Source organism: Mus musculus, chromosome 6 (genome assembly GCF_000001635.26).
Source record: "Mus musculus strain C57BL/6J chromosome 6, GRCm38.p6 C57BL/6J".
Taxonomy (NCBI): Eukaryota; Metazoa; Chordata; class Mammalia; order Rodentia; family Muridae; genus Mus; species Mus musculus.
Genome location: NC_000072.6, coordinates 103,679,977 through 103,694,568, shown reverse-complemented (window position 1 = coordinate 103,694,568; position 14,592 = coordinate 103,679,977). Strand labels below are relative to the sequence as shown.

Here is a 14,592-nt window from a genome sequence, read left to right as displayed (position 1 = left end):
TGTCAGGCACTGCCACAGCCACTCAGGAGACAGCTATATCAGGTTCCTGTCAGCAACCACTTGTTGGTATCCACAATAATGTCTAGGTTTGGTGACTATATATGAGATGGATCCCCAGGTGGGACAGTTACTGGGTGGCCTTTCCTTCAGTTTCTGCCCCAAACTTTGTCTCAGTTATTTCCTCCAATGGGTATTTTGTTCCCCCTTCTAAGAAGGACTAAAGTATCCACACTTCGGTCTACCTTCTTCTTGAGCTTCAAGTGGTCTGTGAATTGTATCTTGGGTATTCCAAGTATCTGGGATAATATCCACTTATCACTGAGTGCATTCCATGTGTCTTCTTTGTAATTGGGTTACCTCACTTGGGATGATATTTTCTAGTTCTATCCATTTGCATAAGAACTTTATGAATTCATCATTTTTAATAGCTGAGTAGTACTCCATTGTGTAAATATGCCACATTTTCTGTATCCATTCCTCTGTTGAAAAACACCTGGATGCTTTCCAGCTTCTGATTATTATAAATTAGTTTGCTATGAACATAGTGGAGCATGTGTCCTTATTACATGTTTGGGCATCTTCTGGGTCTATAATGCCCAGGAATGGTATATTCTTATTAATTTAGAAATCCAAGCTAAAATGTTGAAGTCCTGGCATAGTTTTGCTATCCACATGAACGTGGGGAATCAGACAGTAAGTCCTGCAAAAGGGGGCCCTGCATCTGCTTCCTCACTCAGAGGCATTCGCAGAGCAACAAGGGAAGACACTCTTAACATTTAACATGTACTTGTGGAGTTTCTTGGCGAATGAGTCAGGGATCACAATGATTTAGGGTAGAAGCAATTACTGCTATCAAAACCATGAAGCTCAAAGACTAATGGCTATTAAAATAAAAGTGCCTGTGAAGGCTGAACCTATCAGCAGATTTCCAGAGCTTCGCTGATTAGGAGTGGGTGCTTGACAAGGATTTTTCTGGTTTAAGGAGAACAGAACAGGCTGCCCAAGCTGTCAAGCTGCTCTTGTTTGTTTGTTTGTTTTCCTGAGATTGAATGTCTATGATTTTGTTAAATGCTCAGACAGACACTCATACTTGATAGTATCTCAAGGTTGCTACTGAAATAAAACACAGAATAAAAGTAAGATACTGACTGTCATCTACCACTGAGGATACACAGTCCCTCGCTAAGGTGTCACACATCCATGAACATCACACCCTGCCATACTAGCAACAGTCTTTGAGATGAAATGCAAGGAAGGGCTTTTGAGAAATGAGCAAACTTCACCACGTGCTCAAACTTAAATGACATTGTTTCGTCTGAGGACACAAGAAGCAACTGGACCCCTATGAGAAACCCTGAAAGCAAAAGCAAAATAACAGTACTTCTAATATCCAAGTTCGCTGTGATGACGGCTTTTCCCATGGCATTGTCTACCCAACAAGAGTAGGACCCCGCATCCTCCTCAGTAGTTCTGTAGATCTCCAGTGTGCCGTTTTCATGCGTATGGTACCGATCACCTTCCAGGGGATGTGTCTCATCAGCCACTTCCCTGTGCAGATGGAGATATGGGTTATTTTTTTTATAGGGACACAATTTTTTGTGTGCTTCGGATATCACCCAGAATTCCAAGTTCTTTGGGCGCTCGGTAGACCTTCTCAAGTGTTCCTGTGGAGAGAGTTTTCTCTCTTTGAACTATCTGGGATGTCCATCAGAGCTGGCCAACAGACTATAGCTAAAGGAAACCGATTTCCCTCCCTGTACTGTTGCCTCTGTCTGTCTTGTAACTCCTAGTACCACTTTACCTGTGTCCTCTGAGCTTAATAAATACTTTCTGGCTTATTTATAGTGAACTCTTTCGTTAATGATTGCTCTGGGCTAGCAAACAGGAAAGCTAGTAATTGAAACCGATAGTGAACCTTGCCAACCTCCTGCTGTCCTAGGGGGACATTGCTCATTCAGAAATATTATAAGGCAGGAAGTCTTGCCTCTCTTGTGGACATGCATTACACTTACCCTATCAACCCCAGGCTCATTTTCCTCCACATCCATCCATTCTCCACGCATTTCCTGTCACAGCCTGATTAACCCTGTACATTTCACAGTGACTGATGGCCTGCACTCACAAGTTCAGAGGACAAACCGGCTGCCGGCACAGGTTTTAAAAGATGGGGACGAGACTGAGAATGGTATGGAACTTGCCTCAGATGTAAAATTTAAAAGCGTTTCAGCAATCAAGATGAACAATAATTTTATCAAATATTATCAAAAGTTAAAGTCAAATAATAATGGGCAAAACATCACAATTTGGTTGACAAATTGTAACTTTGAATTTCTATGGCCTGACCTCACTACTTCTGACCTACTCTAGGCCCTGGAAAGCAACAGAGCATTGATTTCACAGTAAACTAACCAAACTTTATCGGTAAAGCAACTAACACAGCAGATGCTTATGGCGATATGTTTAAATTAAACAGGAGCACTTTTAAGATCAAATTGAATGTCCTAAGTCTTAAGCCTGTTTGTAATTGAGTGTAGGTTAAGATAAACAGCCCAGAGGCCACAGCAACCCAGAGACAGACCCATCATAGAAAAAAAAAAAAAAAAAAAAAAAAAAAAAAAAAAAACAAAGCAATTATTAAAGTTGTCTTAGGAATCATTTTAATTCTTTGTTTTCTTTATGAACACAAATGGCTCTGTAAATTTCTTAATGTGAAAAAAAAATAATCCTAGACTTCTGGCCAGTGTTTTCAGGAGAGACAAGTAATTTAATTTCTTTCCTTATTTCTCATAGGCATTGGCTCTCTGGAGCAACACAGATGCAGTTCAGGCTGCCAAACGATGGCCCAGGAATCCCGCACATCCATTTCCTTAAGAAAACAGTAAGCATCTTACCAGACCACGGTGGCCTTGGGAGAAGCAAAGTACTCGCAGTGTAAGAAAGCGCTGTAGCCAACCACTGTCGCGTAGTTTTCTTCATTCTTAGTTTTTATCAGTGGGATAACATCTACTCAAAAATAATAAAAATAAGGTTTTAACTTTTCTGCAAGCATTAGGTACAGAACACATTTTTATTTTTATGTCCTTGGCCCATTCTAAAGAATGGAAGATTCCTGAACATTTCGGTACATATTTGAATTTCAGTATTATACAAAGTCAGCACATTCTGAAAGAGTGATTTCGTCGTTAGACCCAATGAATATAAATAAAACGAAAGACGCTTTGATTTTCTTCCCCATGGTTTTATGTCCAAAATTCAGTTGATACTTTGGACTAGAGAGATAACTCCGTCAGGGAAGAACTTGAAAGAACTACATATACAAGCATCAGTTTATTACCCAAAATCTAGGTTAAAAAAAAAAAAAGGCACAACCTTGTAATCTTGCCAGTGGGGTTAAGAAACAAGTGGATTCCCTGAGGCTCACTGGCAGACAATCAAAGCATACTTGGTAAGTTTTAGTTTTAGATCTTGACACCATCTCAAAAATAAAGGTAGTGTTAGCACTCCTTTTAGGCTCTATCCAAAAGTAGTTACCTGGCAACAGACAGATAGGCCTGGCTTACTATAAAAGGGGCTAATTGGCCCCCTCTTGCTCTCTGAACCTGCTCTGACTCTTGTTCTCTCCCTGACCCTTTTCTCCCTCTCTCTCCTTCTTCCTCCCCATTGTCTCTTCAGGAATTACTGACTTGCCTTTCCTCTCCTCCAGTCCTCTCTCCACTCTCCTCCCCTCCTCTCTCCCCTTCCCTCCCCCCCCTTCCCTTCTTTTCCGTCTCCCTCTCCTCCCTCCCTCTCCCTCTCCCTCTCCTCTCCCTCATCCTCTCTCCTTCATCCTCTCCCTCTCCCACTCCCCCTCTCCTTCTCCCTCTCTCCCTCTCTATCTCCCTCTCCCTCTCCAGCTCCTTCTGTTTCTATTCCCTTCCCAACTCCCCTCCCCATCCCTCAGCATGGGCCCTCCAAGGGAGACAACCCTCCCATTGCACCATACCACTCTCCATCAAACATATCCTTGCTCTCCTTTTTTATAAAAGACAACAGATAGTACCTGAGGAATGATACGCGTGGTTGTCTTCTGGTCTCCACACGAACACAAACACATACATTCCCACACTGGATCTAACACCACTACACCACAAAAAAAGCAGGTACTTGTAACTATAACTTTGAGGATTTTCCTTCAGAAACCAGCCAGAGAAGCCACAACTTGGGTGTGCTCACCTATAACGTCAATATTGGCATTGGCCAGAATGGTTCCGTGAATATTTGAGGCTTCACACTGATATACACCAGTATGATTTGGCAGTAAGTTTGTAAAACTGATTTCCCTGGGGAACATAAAGTCACCAGGAAATGGATGTTCTGAAAGAGAAGAGAGAATTGTCAGTATGATAAAGAGCAGAATATAAAATATTTATGAACCATTTATTAAATGTGTCATACAGTATCTATATTTTAAGACCAATTTAGGGTGAACAATAGTTCACTGGTGTCATGTTCACATTTGGCTCAAATCTACACGGGTGACTTATCAGACCCTTTTGCGTTTGCCACATCTTTTCAAATGATTGTTTCAAATAAATATTGTGAAAATCTGTGTTGCCCTATTGCTATCCGTGACCATAATATGATTGGAGGTGATCTGTTTGACATCTGAGTCCTACTGTGAGCTGACTTTCATACACTTTATCATCTGCATCCAGTTGTTAACCAGTGCAGAGCAAAACAATAGGCTCTAACTGGCCCTGATTTCTCTCTGGGCAACATTTTTACCGGTTCACTTTCCCACCTTTCTATTATTTTTGGATCTATGCTATAATTTTGTATGCTTTGCATTATTATTTAGCCATTTTGAATATGTAATTCCCAAGACTTAATCCTTCTTCCTTCCTCCCTTCCTCTTCCTCCTCCTCTTTTTCTTCATAGTAATTGTCAAGTGTGCTAAATTTTAACAATGAAATCTATCTACTCTATTCTTTTGTGTAGTGGTCTCCTTTCTCCTCTGTGGTTTCTGGTGGATTTTTACTCACCCTTGAAGATTTGGAGCTAGCGACAACGGATAAGAGATGAGTGAAGTCTGTCTTTCAGGTATGGGTTACTTCACTAAATATTGTATTTTCTAGCTACATCATTTACCCACAACTTTCATACTTCCTTTTTATTAACAGTTGAATACTGTTCCATAGCATACATGCACCACACTGGCATCCTTTATTTACCAGTTGAACTACATTTACATTGTTTCCATTTTCAATCTGTTTGGGACTAGACATTAATCCTAGAAATATTTTACCCAGGAAATATAGAACAGATTCAACAACTTATATGTTGAGTGTGTGCGAATGCCCAAGTGTGTGTGTGTGTGTGCATTTGTGCAAAATGCTAATGACTAAAGAATGATAATGACTAAAGCATCTCTTAATTTAGGAGCAAGCGGGCAACAAAAATTAGAGGGAAACCATGTAATACATTGTATATATATTACTATTGATCCTGAAACTATATTTTGGAAATTGGAGCACCTGAAATTTTAGTGCACTTACTAAGAGCTAAAGCATTCCATTGGATATGGCCCACACATTGTAACACTCTCTCTGCTCATGACCTGTAACATCAGCATTTGCAAGGCTTTGTAAACATCAGTTTCAGAGAAAAATGAATATCCAACAGATTCCGGCTCTCAATCCCAAACACTTGCTATGCCACAACAGAAAGGCAGTAGAAAGAAAAATAATTTGGGGCTCGAATTGTTGAGAGGAGGAACAACAATTCAAAAAAAAATATTTAGTTTAAAACAGATAAATAATTTCTTTCTTCTTGTATTACCATCATATAAAATAACAATTCCATTAAACTTTTTGTTTGGGAAAACAAGAACTACTACATATTGGGAGACATTTTTATCCATTCTTTTTTTTCTCACTAGAATCATAATGTGTGCATTCTTCCAGTCCACCATGATGTCTGTGAAGATGTGGAGTGTGTTCTCAAACTCTAAAGAGCAGGCATCTCTAAAAAGTGACTAAATATTTGTGGAAGCATCTGAAATATGGATAAAGGATAACATTTATTCATCAACATTCCCTGTCAGTTGGCAGAAAAATGGTTCCTGACTGTCACAGAACTATGTCTGTGTGCCTCACCTACAAAAAACCCACGCAGGTGTAAGTAAGCCTGGGGATTTTGAGATGGAGAAGTTATATTGTTTTTTAAGTTGGCTCCATGTAACTACACTGTTTCATGAATATCAGAAACTCTTATTTGGGTATAAAAACAGAACAGTGTAGTAGTGAGAAAATGGCCACGGTTACAGTGATGTCATCCATATAGATGAAGAAAAGAGACATGGGCAAAAGATATGGACAGCCTGTAATAACTCTAAAGGCAATGGAAAGAGAAATACAGGAGAGGGGCAAAGAAGGAAGGGGTAAGGAAGAGAGACACTTTGATTTCCTTCCTGTGAGTCTTGCACTGACCCTCTAACTTATAGAATTATGCAACAGCAAAATTGTACAGGCTCAAGCTACCGAATTTTTGGTAATGTTTTATAGCAACATCAAAGAGATAACACAAAACTTGGAGATAATTTATCAGCTACCTCTTCAGGATTAACATGATGGATAAGCTTCTAAGTTATTTGTGACCAATCATAAAGGACATCATGAGACACTGAGTAACTGATCTCATCCTTTATCCCTATACTATTACACAGAACTTAAGGCCGGCAGAGCTAACCTTATCACCAATGTGTACCATCTTGCATCACAGGCCCATCTTGGTCTCAGCTTCAGACCAACAATGCATTGCAAAAGAAAAATTAAGACCATATCATCCTGTGTAAATGAAAAGCAACTAGCCCTCAATGAGCTCTTGTTCTGGGAAAGGGTATACATTGAACAATACACTATATATTGCCAAAAGAGAATTTGTCAGTAGCCATCTATGATAGGCTAAGGTTAGCAGGTGGCCTTCCTGGAGGTGACCCACTGTTTTTGCATGGTCTGGGATGGATGAGCTCAACAGCAAGGTTCCAAAGAGACTTCACCTCAGGATTACTTATTGCAGCTGATATGCCTTTCCTGTCATTATGAAATTAATATAACAGTCCCTGGACATTAGCCCACCCTACTGATCCGATTTTCTGCTGATCAACATAAAGATGAACATTCATGAATTAATGCAGTTTAGATGAATTAATGATTCTAGAGAATTCCTGATTTGATTCAAATCATTTTAGGACGAAAGTTTTAAGAGATGGCCTTAGCTGTTTTGCTAGAAAGATGTAATAAAGTTAGAATCAAGAATAGAACACACCTACTCCTCATAATCGAAAGTAAAGGCTGCATAAGACATACAATGAGCTTTCATAATCACAATAAAAAGAGAAATAGGCTTTGAACACATGTGTGTTCAAGGAAAAACATTATGTCCAAGGAAGAAGCCAAAGGTGTTGCTTTGACATTATTTTGAGTACATTAGAATGAAACACTGCTTTGAACTTGTTATCAACATCCTTCTGAGACTCGCATTTTATGTAACATTTTATCTCTGAGGTAATTTTCTAAAGACCTGTTTTCTTCTAAGAAGGTATAAAAAGGCCAGAGAAAGGGAATAAAGTTGTTGATTCAATGGTTTGGCTTGGGAGCTCCACCCCATCCATCCATCCATCCAAATGTATATGTCTGTTTGTACGTATATGGGGGTATATGTGTAAGTATGTAAGAATGCATGAATATTTGTGAAGTATCTGGACAGGTGGTTGAGCCCAGGAAAAATGTGAATGTGTTAATGTGTGAATGAGATTGTGAAAGTAAATGTATGTATGAGTGTATATGTGTCTGTACGTATTTGCTTATATAAAGCATCTTAATTCTCTTCCTTTCCTTCTGCTTTGGTTCACAGAGTTAACCAGCCAGACTAGTGAAAAGCTTCCGGCTGTCTGACTGGAGAAGGCAGTGCTAGCAATAAATCTTTTACCTAACCACCTGCTGTTAGCAACAAGTGTCAATAGTTCTAATAGCCTGCAGCTTCAGGCCTCAGAGTAACTCCAAGTCAAGATAGGAATAAGTTATAACAGAAAGTAACCCTACTCTCTCACAGGACTAAGTCTTACCTCCACCAATGCTCTCCACAGAGTACTCAATTCAGAGCTAGGATTCTGACAAGAATTGTTCTAAAGACTCAAGAAAACAACTTTTAAGAGTTACCTACAAAAATACACTGGCCCTGGCATATTCTCATAATTCTTCCTAGATGTTTCTCTTTCATAAGTTCAATGAAAATAAGACAATATAGTCAGAGAATCTTCTATTCAAACTTGTTCTTTTTTCTATGCTGCATTCTAGCCCTGAATTTACTTGTGCTGTGTCTTCAAGTAAATACTGTAATTCCAGTGAGCCTTGTCATTGTGTCAGAGAAGTAAATAATAAAGAGATCTGTTTTTCCAAGGTGCTCTCGGAAATGCTGCATGATCTCTCAGAGAAGGTTACATGGACAATCAACCACTGGATTCACTTTTATTGAATTTTGAAATAAGATTCACAAAGAATATGATTTCCTAGAAATATGAGTCCAATGAGATTTTAAATCCTTTGTTAGTCAAACCATCACCACACAGTGACCCTGTGGCAAGTAATAGGAAAAATTCTGTGCTCAGGAGCTGTACAAACTGCAAGGTTTGTTTGCAACCAGACTGACTGGTTTCAGTCTTTCCTCTGTTACTGGCAAATACAGCAATTCCTGTCTTATCTGCCAACAAATCTGTTGGCTATACTTTGAACTATCTACTACCTGACAACATGTCTAGCCTGATGACTTAGTGTCTTTCAGTCACCTTTTTGCAGTCATAGAGTTAGAGGCTGCATTCAAAGACCAGAAAATTCCTTTAACACATAAATTACAAGGGCTGGGAATACAACTCAGTAGTAAAGCACTTGCCAGGCAATCGGAACTGTGGTCCAAACTCTAGTACCTCATAAACAAACGAACCATAATATTTCTCACTCAACCTCTCCTATCAAAACCCTATATGGTTGCTCATCTGTCATCATTAAAATCCCAAGACCTTGATCAGGCCTTGTCATTGTCTATGCTCTGATGCCTGCATCTAGTGAATGATTTTACCAGCTGACTCATGCCCTTCCTTATGCCCTGGACTTAAGGCAATCAGTTCTGTTTCCTTTTATTTATTTATTTTTTCTCCAGACATACCTGGGGAGTCTTTTCCTTTCTCTCCTCTCTACTTCAAAAGTACTCACAGACATCTGATGGCAGCCTACTTCCTCACCCTTTTCATCTCTTGAAGTATGTACTTTTATAACCATAAATCTACCCTGCATCTCGAACTTTACACTCTCCTTAGTACCTACCTACTTCCTATGTATGAATTTCTCAACAACATGACCTTTACAACTATGTCTTCTCTTGCCATTTTATAACTCACTGAATCCAATTAGTGCTGTCGGTAGCTGCATAGGGCTTATCCACTGAAGCATGCAGCCTGCCACTTGTCATACACCAAAAGAAACATGTCTTTTCTCTCATAGCATCCATCAAATACCAACAACTTCTCAGCTCGGGTTGATGTCTCATAAACCTCCCACACCCACCAATGCCCGAGTTTTGATGGACAGATCTTAAGCAGTTAAAATATGTGCTGTGAGTTCACAGGTACAATGGCTACTTCCTGTCCAGAAGACAGCATTTCCTACCACTCCTTCCATCCCTCAGCTTTTATATTGCTTCAGCTCCCTCCTCTGTAATACTCCCTGAACTTCCAAAACGGATATAGATGTCCCATTTATGGCTGAGGACACATTGTCAATTATTCTCAGCATTTGCCCAGTTACAGGACTCCATATTAACCACTGTCAATTGGAAACAGAATCTTCTCTGAACAAGCCAGAGACCCCCCTTAATCTTGAGAGCTCATAAAGGTGGCTGCCTTGGCCCACCCTACAGGCACTTTAGTATTAGATGAGTGATCCAAGTAGAAGCACTTGAACTCCTCGTCCTCCTGCACCCACCTCCCATAATTAATGGTTTAAGCCAGATCCTGTGCAACCCATTCTAGGAATGGTGCTTTTCTCAAGCAACATAACAAACCCGCAAGTCACAGCTATTTTCATCTCTGTTTTATTTATGAAAAACAAAACAAAACAGGTTTTAAGAGGCACAGTTCCATTCCCAGTCCCACAGTTAGCAAATGTTAGGATGACCATGCAAACACAGGCAGTGCGGCTCCAGAGTTCATAAACCATCCAAGAACTCCACAGATAAATTATGACTTTAGGTAGCTGGCTAATTAATCTCCTTCAAACACTACCAACTACCACTGCTTCCATTTTGCAGCTTGGAAAACCCACGCTAAGATGATCCAGTGACGAGTTCGAGGCCACAGACCTGGGAAGAGTTGCAGCCCAGTGATGACTTTGGTTTATGAACCACAAGGAGACATGGATAATACGTGGAACCATGACTAATAAATAAATGGGGACCCTACACCTGCACTTCCTATCTTTTCCTCCATGGAGCTACTTAAGCAGAACATAACATTTAACATAGGTTCTGACCTTCTGCCTGAACAAATAGCTTCAAAATAGCCTCAGCTCTGGGTTCAAATGAAAACCTCTAGGGTTTGGAGACTGGTGCAGTAAGGAATCTGGCCCCCAGGCCTGGTTCATTTCTGTTTCTCTGTGGCCAACAAATGTGGACAAGATTCAAGGGGATGTTCTAGTGTTGTCAACAGCAGCCAGGGAGCTATTGTGTCATGTATAGCTTTGGGTATCACATGTGTCCTGGCCACAACATGGAGATAAAATGTGAACAATAAATATTCTGGGCAGGGGCAGAGTTAAGGATTGAGGATGTTGTAAGGGTGCAAGAAATATCAACTTTCAACTTTCCTCTCCTGGGTTACTCTATCATTCCTTCTCAAGGGCAGGAGCAAGGGTTGGTGTATATTAATCCTCTTCCTAATTCAGTCATTACTTAATTATACAAATAATTATATTTAACAATATCTACCTACCTATCTATCTATCTATCTATCTATCCATCTATCTATCTAATAATATAATTAACTTAGTATATCCATAAACACTATCCATGTGTTGGTTGTCATCAATCAAATTACCAATAAAGAATCACCTGGTGATTTTCTGGCACTGTATTATGCTAACACAGCCCAGCCCATCTACTTCATACATCCCCAAACTGTGATCAGATGTGATCCCATTCAACTGCTGTATTCCCTAGCATGTCATTCTCAGGCCTTTTGTTAGGTTGTTTTTAACTCACTTTCAATCGGCAAGCCATTGAGTCTCCATTTGATTGTGGGTTGAGGTTCGCCTTCTGCTTCACACAACAAGATGCCACTGCTCCCCGTGCTGTACACGGCACTCTGAGGCTTCTTTTTCCAGCGTGGAGGCTCTGAAGACAAAACAAAGAAATTTCCAGAAGGGTTCTGCATAGCCAGAGATGCGACGACGTTAACAGGTCTGCATTTCTACCCTTAACCAGCAGAGGGCAGACACTACCAAGTATTCCATAGCAACTGTGGAATAGGTTCTACAAAGCAAGATGGCTGTATTTGTGTGTGTGTGTGTGTGTGTGCTTACATTACACTCTAAACATGTATATAAATCTGCATACCAGAAATATACAGCTGTCTTAGCTGTATATATTAATCTTACTGAAATATGAGGGAGGGCTAAGCAGATGGGAACTCATTTAGGGCTGGCTGCTCTTTCTTTTCAGGCTGAAGCGAAGTAGCTGAAAATGGGGCTATGCAGGAAATAGATTCAGAGAGCTTTTTAAACAACAGTAAAATTTGTGAGACCTTGTTCCTTGATTATTGACTCTAGCATTTACATGTCATATGTATAGCAATTTGCATAACTTATCAAGTTGGAAAACATAATTTGCTTTGCAAGAGATGTTCTTCTTGCAAAGGGGCAGAACGGGATCCTGAGAACATTTGACATTTATCACTGGAAGCAAAGCAGTAAAACTAGGGACAGATGATCTTCATCTCTTGATGCACAAAACTTCAAATGTGTAACTCTAAATGGAGTCTCAGAACAGAGCAAGACAAGTGTTCTCATTGCACACGTTACTGTCACATCTTGTCACCATCAGGGCACCACGATGACAACAGTGAATATAAGACTAGAAGGATGCATGAATATTATTATTTTTGTTGTTGTGATTGTTTGCCAACATATATAGCTATGTTGCACTTTCTTGGATACCTTATACCCATAGAGGACAGAAGACGACATCAGATTTCTTGGTTGGGGTTACATAGTGCTGTGAGCTACCATGTAGACGCTGGGAACTAAACCAGAGCCCTTTGAAATAGCAGCTGGTGCTCTCCTACCACTGAGCCATTTCTTCAGACCCATGTGCATAATTGATAATTAATCTCAGAAGTGACTTAATAGAATTTTAAAGTAGTATTTCCCATCAACTTTAGCCTGCTCATTTCCCTGCAAGAACTATGGATTTTTGTGTTGATTAAAAAAAGAAACTTTTTAAAAGATATGAACATATATAAAGTGAAAATATCTTTTAAATGATTTTAGTAAAAGAAAGAAAGGTGATTACATGGGAAATTAAATTTATTAAGGGGTAAGAAAAAACATACAAACAGGTAATTCTGGCAAATCTATGTGATAAAAGAAATAGCAGCCTTATTTATAATAGCCAGAAGCTGGAAAGAACCCAGATGTCCCTCAAGAGAGGAATGGATACAGAAAATGTGGTACATTTATACAATGGAGTACTACTCAGCTATTAAAAACAATGAATTTATGAAATTCTTGGTCAAATGGATGTATCTGGAGGACATCATCCTTAGTCAGGTAACCCAATCACAAAAGAAGTCACTTCATATGCACTCACTGATAAGTGGATATTAGCCCAGAAACTTAGAATACCCAAGGTACAATTTGCAAAACACAAAAAAATCAAGAAGAACGAAGACCAAAGTGTGAATACTTCATTCCTCCTTAGAATAGGGAACAAAACACCCATGGAAGGAGTTACAGAGACAAAGTTTGGAGCTAAGACGAAAGGATGGACCATCCAGAGACTGCCATATCCAGGGATCCATCCCATAATCAGCCACCAAACCCAGACACTATTGCATATACCAGCAAGATTTTGCTGAAAGGACTCTGATATAACTGTCTCTTGTGAGGCTAGGCCAGTGCCTGGCAAATACAGAATTGAATGCTCACAGTCATCTATTGGATGAAACACAGGGCCCCCAATGGAGGAGCTAGAGAAAGCACCCAAAGAGCTAAAGGGGTCTGCAACCCTATAGGTGGAACAACAATATGAACTAACCAGTACCCCCAGAGCTCATGTCTCTAGCTGAATATGTAGCAGAAAATGGCCTAGTTGGCCATCATTGGGAAGAGAGGCCCCTTGGTCTTGCAAACTTTATATGTGCCCGTACAGGGGAATGCCAGGGCCAAGAAGTGGGAGTGGGTGGGTAGGGGAGCAGGGCGGGTATAGGGGACTTTTGGGATAGCATTTGAAATGTATATAAAGAAAATATATTTTTTAAAATATTTTTATTAGGTATTTTCCTCATTTACATTTCCAGTGCTATCCCAAAATTCCCCCATACCCCCCCAACTCCCCTACCCACCCACTCCCACTTTTTGGCCCTGGTGTTCCCCTGTACTGGGGCATATAAAGTTTGCATGACCAATGGGCTTCTCTTTCCAGTGATGGCTGACTAGTCCATCTTTTGATACATATGCAGGTAGAGTCAAGAGCTCCGGGGTACTGGTTAGTTCATAATGTTGTTCCACCTATAGGGTTGCAGATCCCTTTAACTCCTTGGATACTTTCTCTAGCTCCTCCATTGGGGGCCCTGTGATCCATCCAATAGCTGACTGTGAGCATCTGCTTCTGTGTTTGCTAGGCCCCGGCATAGTCTCACAAGAGAGAGCTATATCTGGGTCCTTTCGATAAAATCTTGCTAGTGTATGCAATGGTGTCAGCGTTTGGAAGCTGATTATGGGATGGATCCCTGGACATGGCAGTCTCTCGATGGTCCATCCTTTTGTCTCAGCTCCAAAAAAGAGAGAGAGAAAAAGAAAAGAAAAGGAAAGGAAAGGAAAGGAAAGGAAAGGAAAGGAAAAAAAAGAAAAGAAGAGAAGAGAAGAGAAGAGAAGAGAAAAGAAAAGAATAGAAAAGAAAAGAAAAGAAAAGAAAAGAAAAGAAAAGAAAAGAAAAGAAAAGAAAAGAAAAGAAAAGAAAAGAAAAGAAGCATACCTATAGAATCTCCCAACAGGGTATGGGCTCAGTTGTTAGTTTTCATGTTAAACGCCTGCGTTTATAATAGACTACTCTAAACGTATTGAATTCCTTAACATAAAGTACAATGGTCTAAATTAGAAACTGAGTGACCTTTTGAAGAGGAAGACTGCCTATATGACATTGTATTTTTAAAGGCTTATTTTGTTTATGTGTCAGGTATAGCTACCTGCTCGACATGTGTGTTGGGAACCAAACATAGGTCCCCTGGAAGAGCACCGAATGCTCCTAACGGCTGAGACATCTAACTTTTCAAATTTTTTTCTCAGT

General features: G+C 40.0%; 1 protein-coding gene and 1 long non-coding RNA gene across 16 annotated transcripts in view; one reads left to right on the top strand and one right to left on the bottom strand.

Moving 5' to 3' along the window:
* Chl1 (cell adhesion molecule L1-like) overlaps positions 1-14,592 on the bottom strand; it is a 222,455-nt gene that overhangs the window by 38,470 nt on the left and 169,393 nt on the right. For all 15 annotated transcript variants that reach the window (XM_006505473.3, XM_011241198.3, XM_006505467.3 and 12 more), the window contains 4 exons: positions 11,290-11,421; positions 4,213-4,353; positions 2,892-3,003; positions 1,382-1,548 (listed from right to left, as the gene is read on the bottom strand). In XM_006505473.3, coding sequence (XP_006505536.1) covers positions 1,382-1,548; positions 2,892-3,003; positions 4,213-4,353; positions 11,290-11,421 — 552 coding nt within the window. The remainder of the gene's footprint in view (positions 1-1,381; positions 1,549-2,891; positions 3,004-4,212; positions 4,354-11,289; positions 11,422-14,592) is intronic.
* On the top strand, positions 2,805-6,175 carry Gm52915. The gene is made up of 3 exons (XR_003956491.1): positions 2,805-2,878; positions 4,978-5,079; positions 5,918-6,175. It is a non-coding gene; the product is annotated as a predicted gene, 52915 (long non-coding RNA).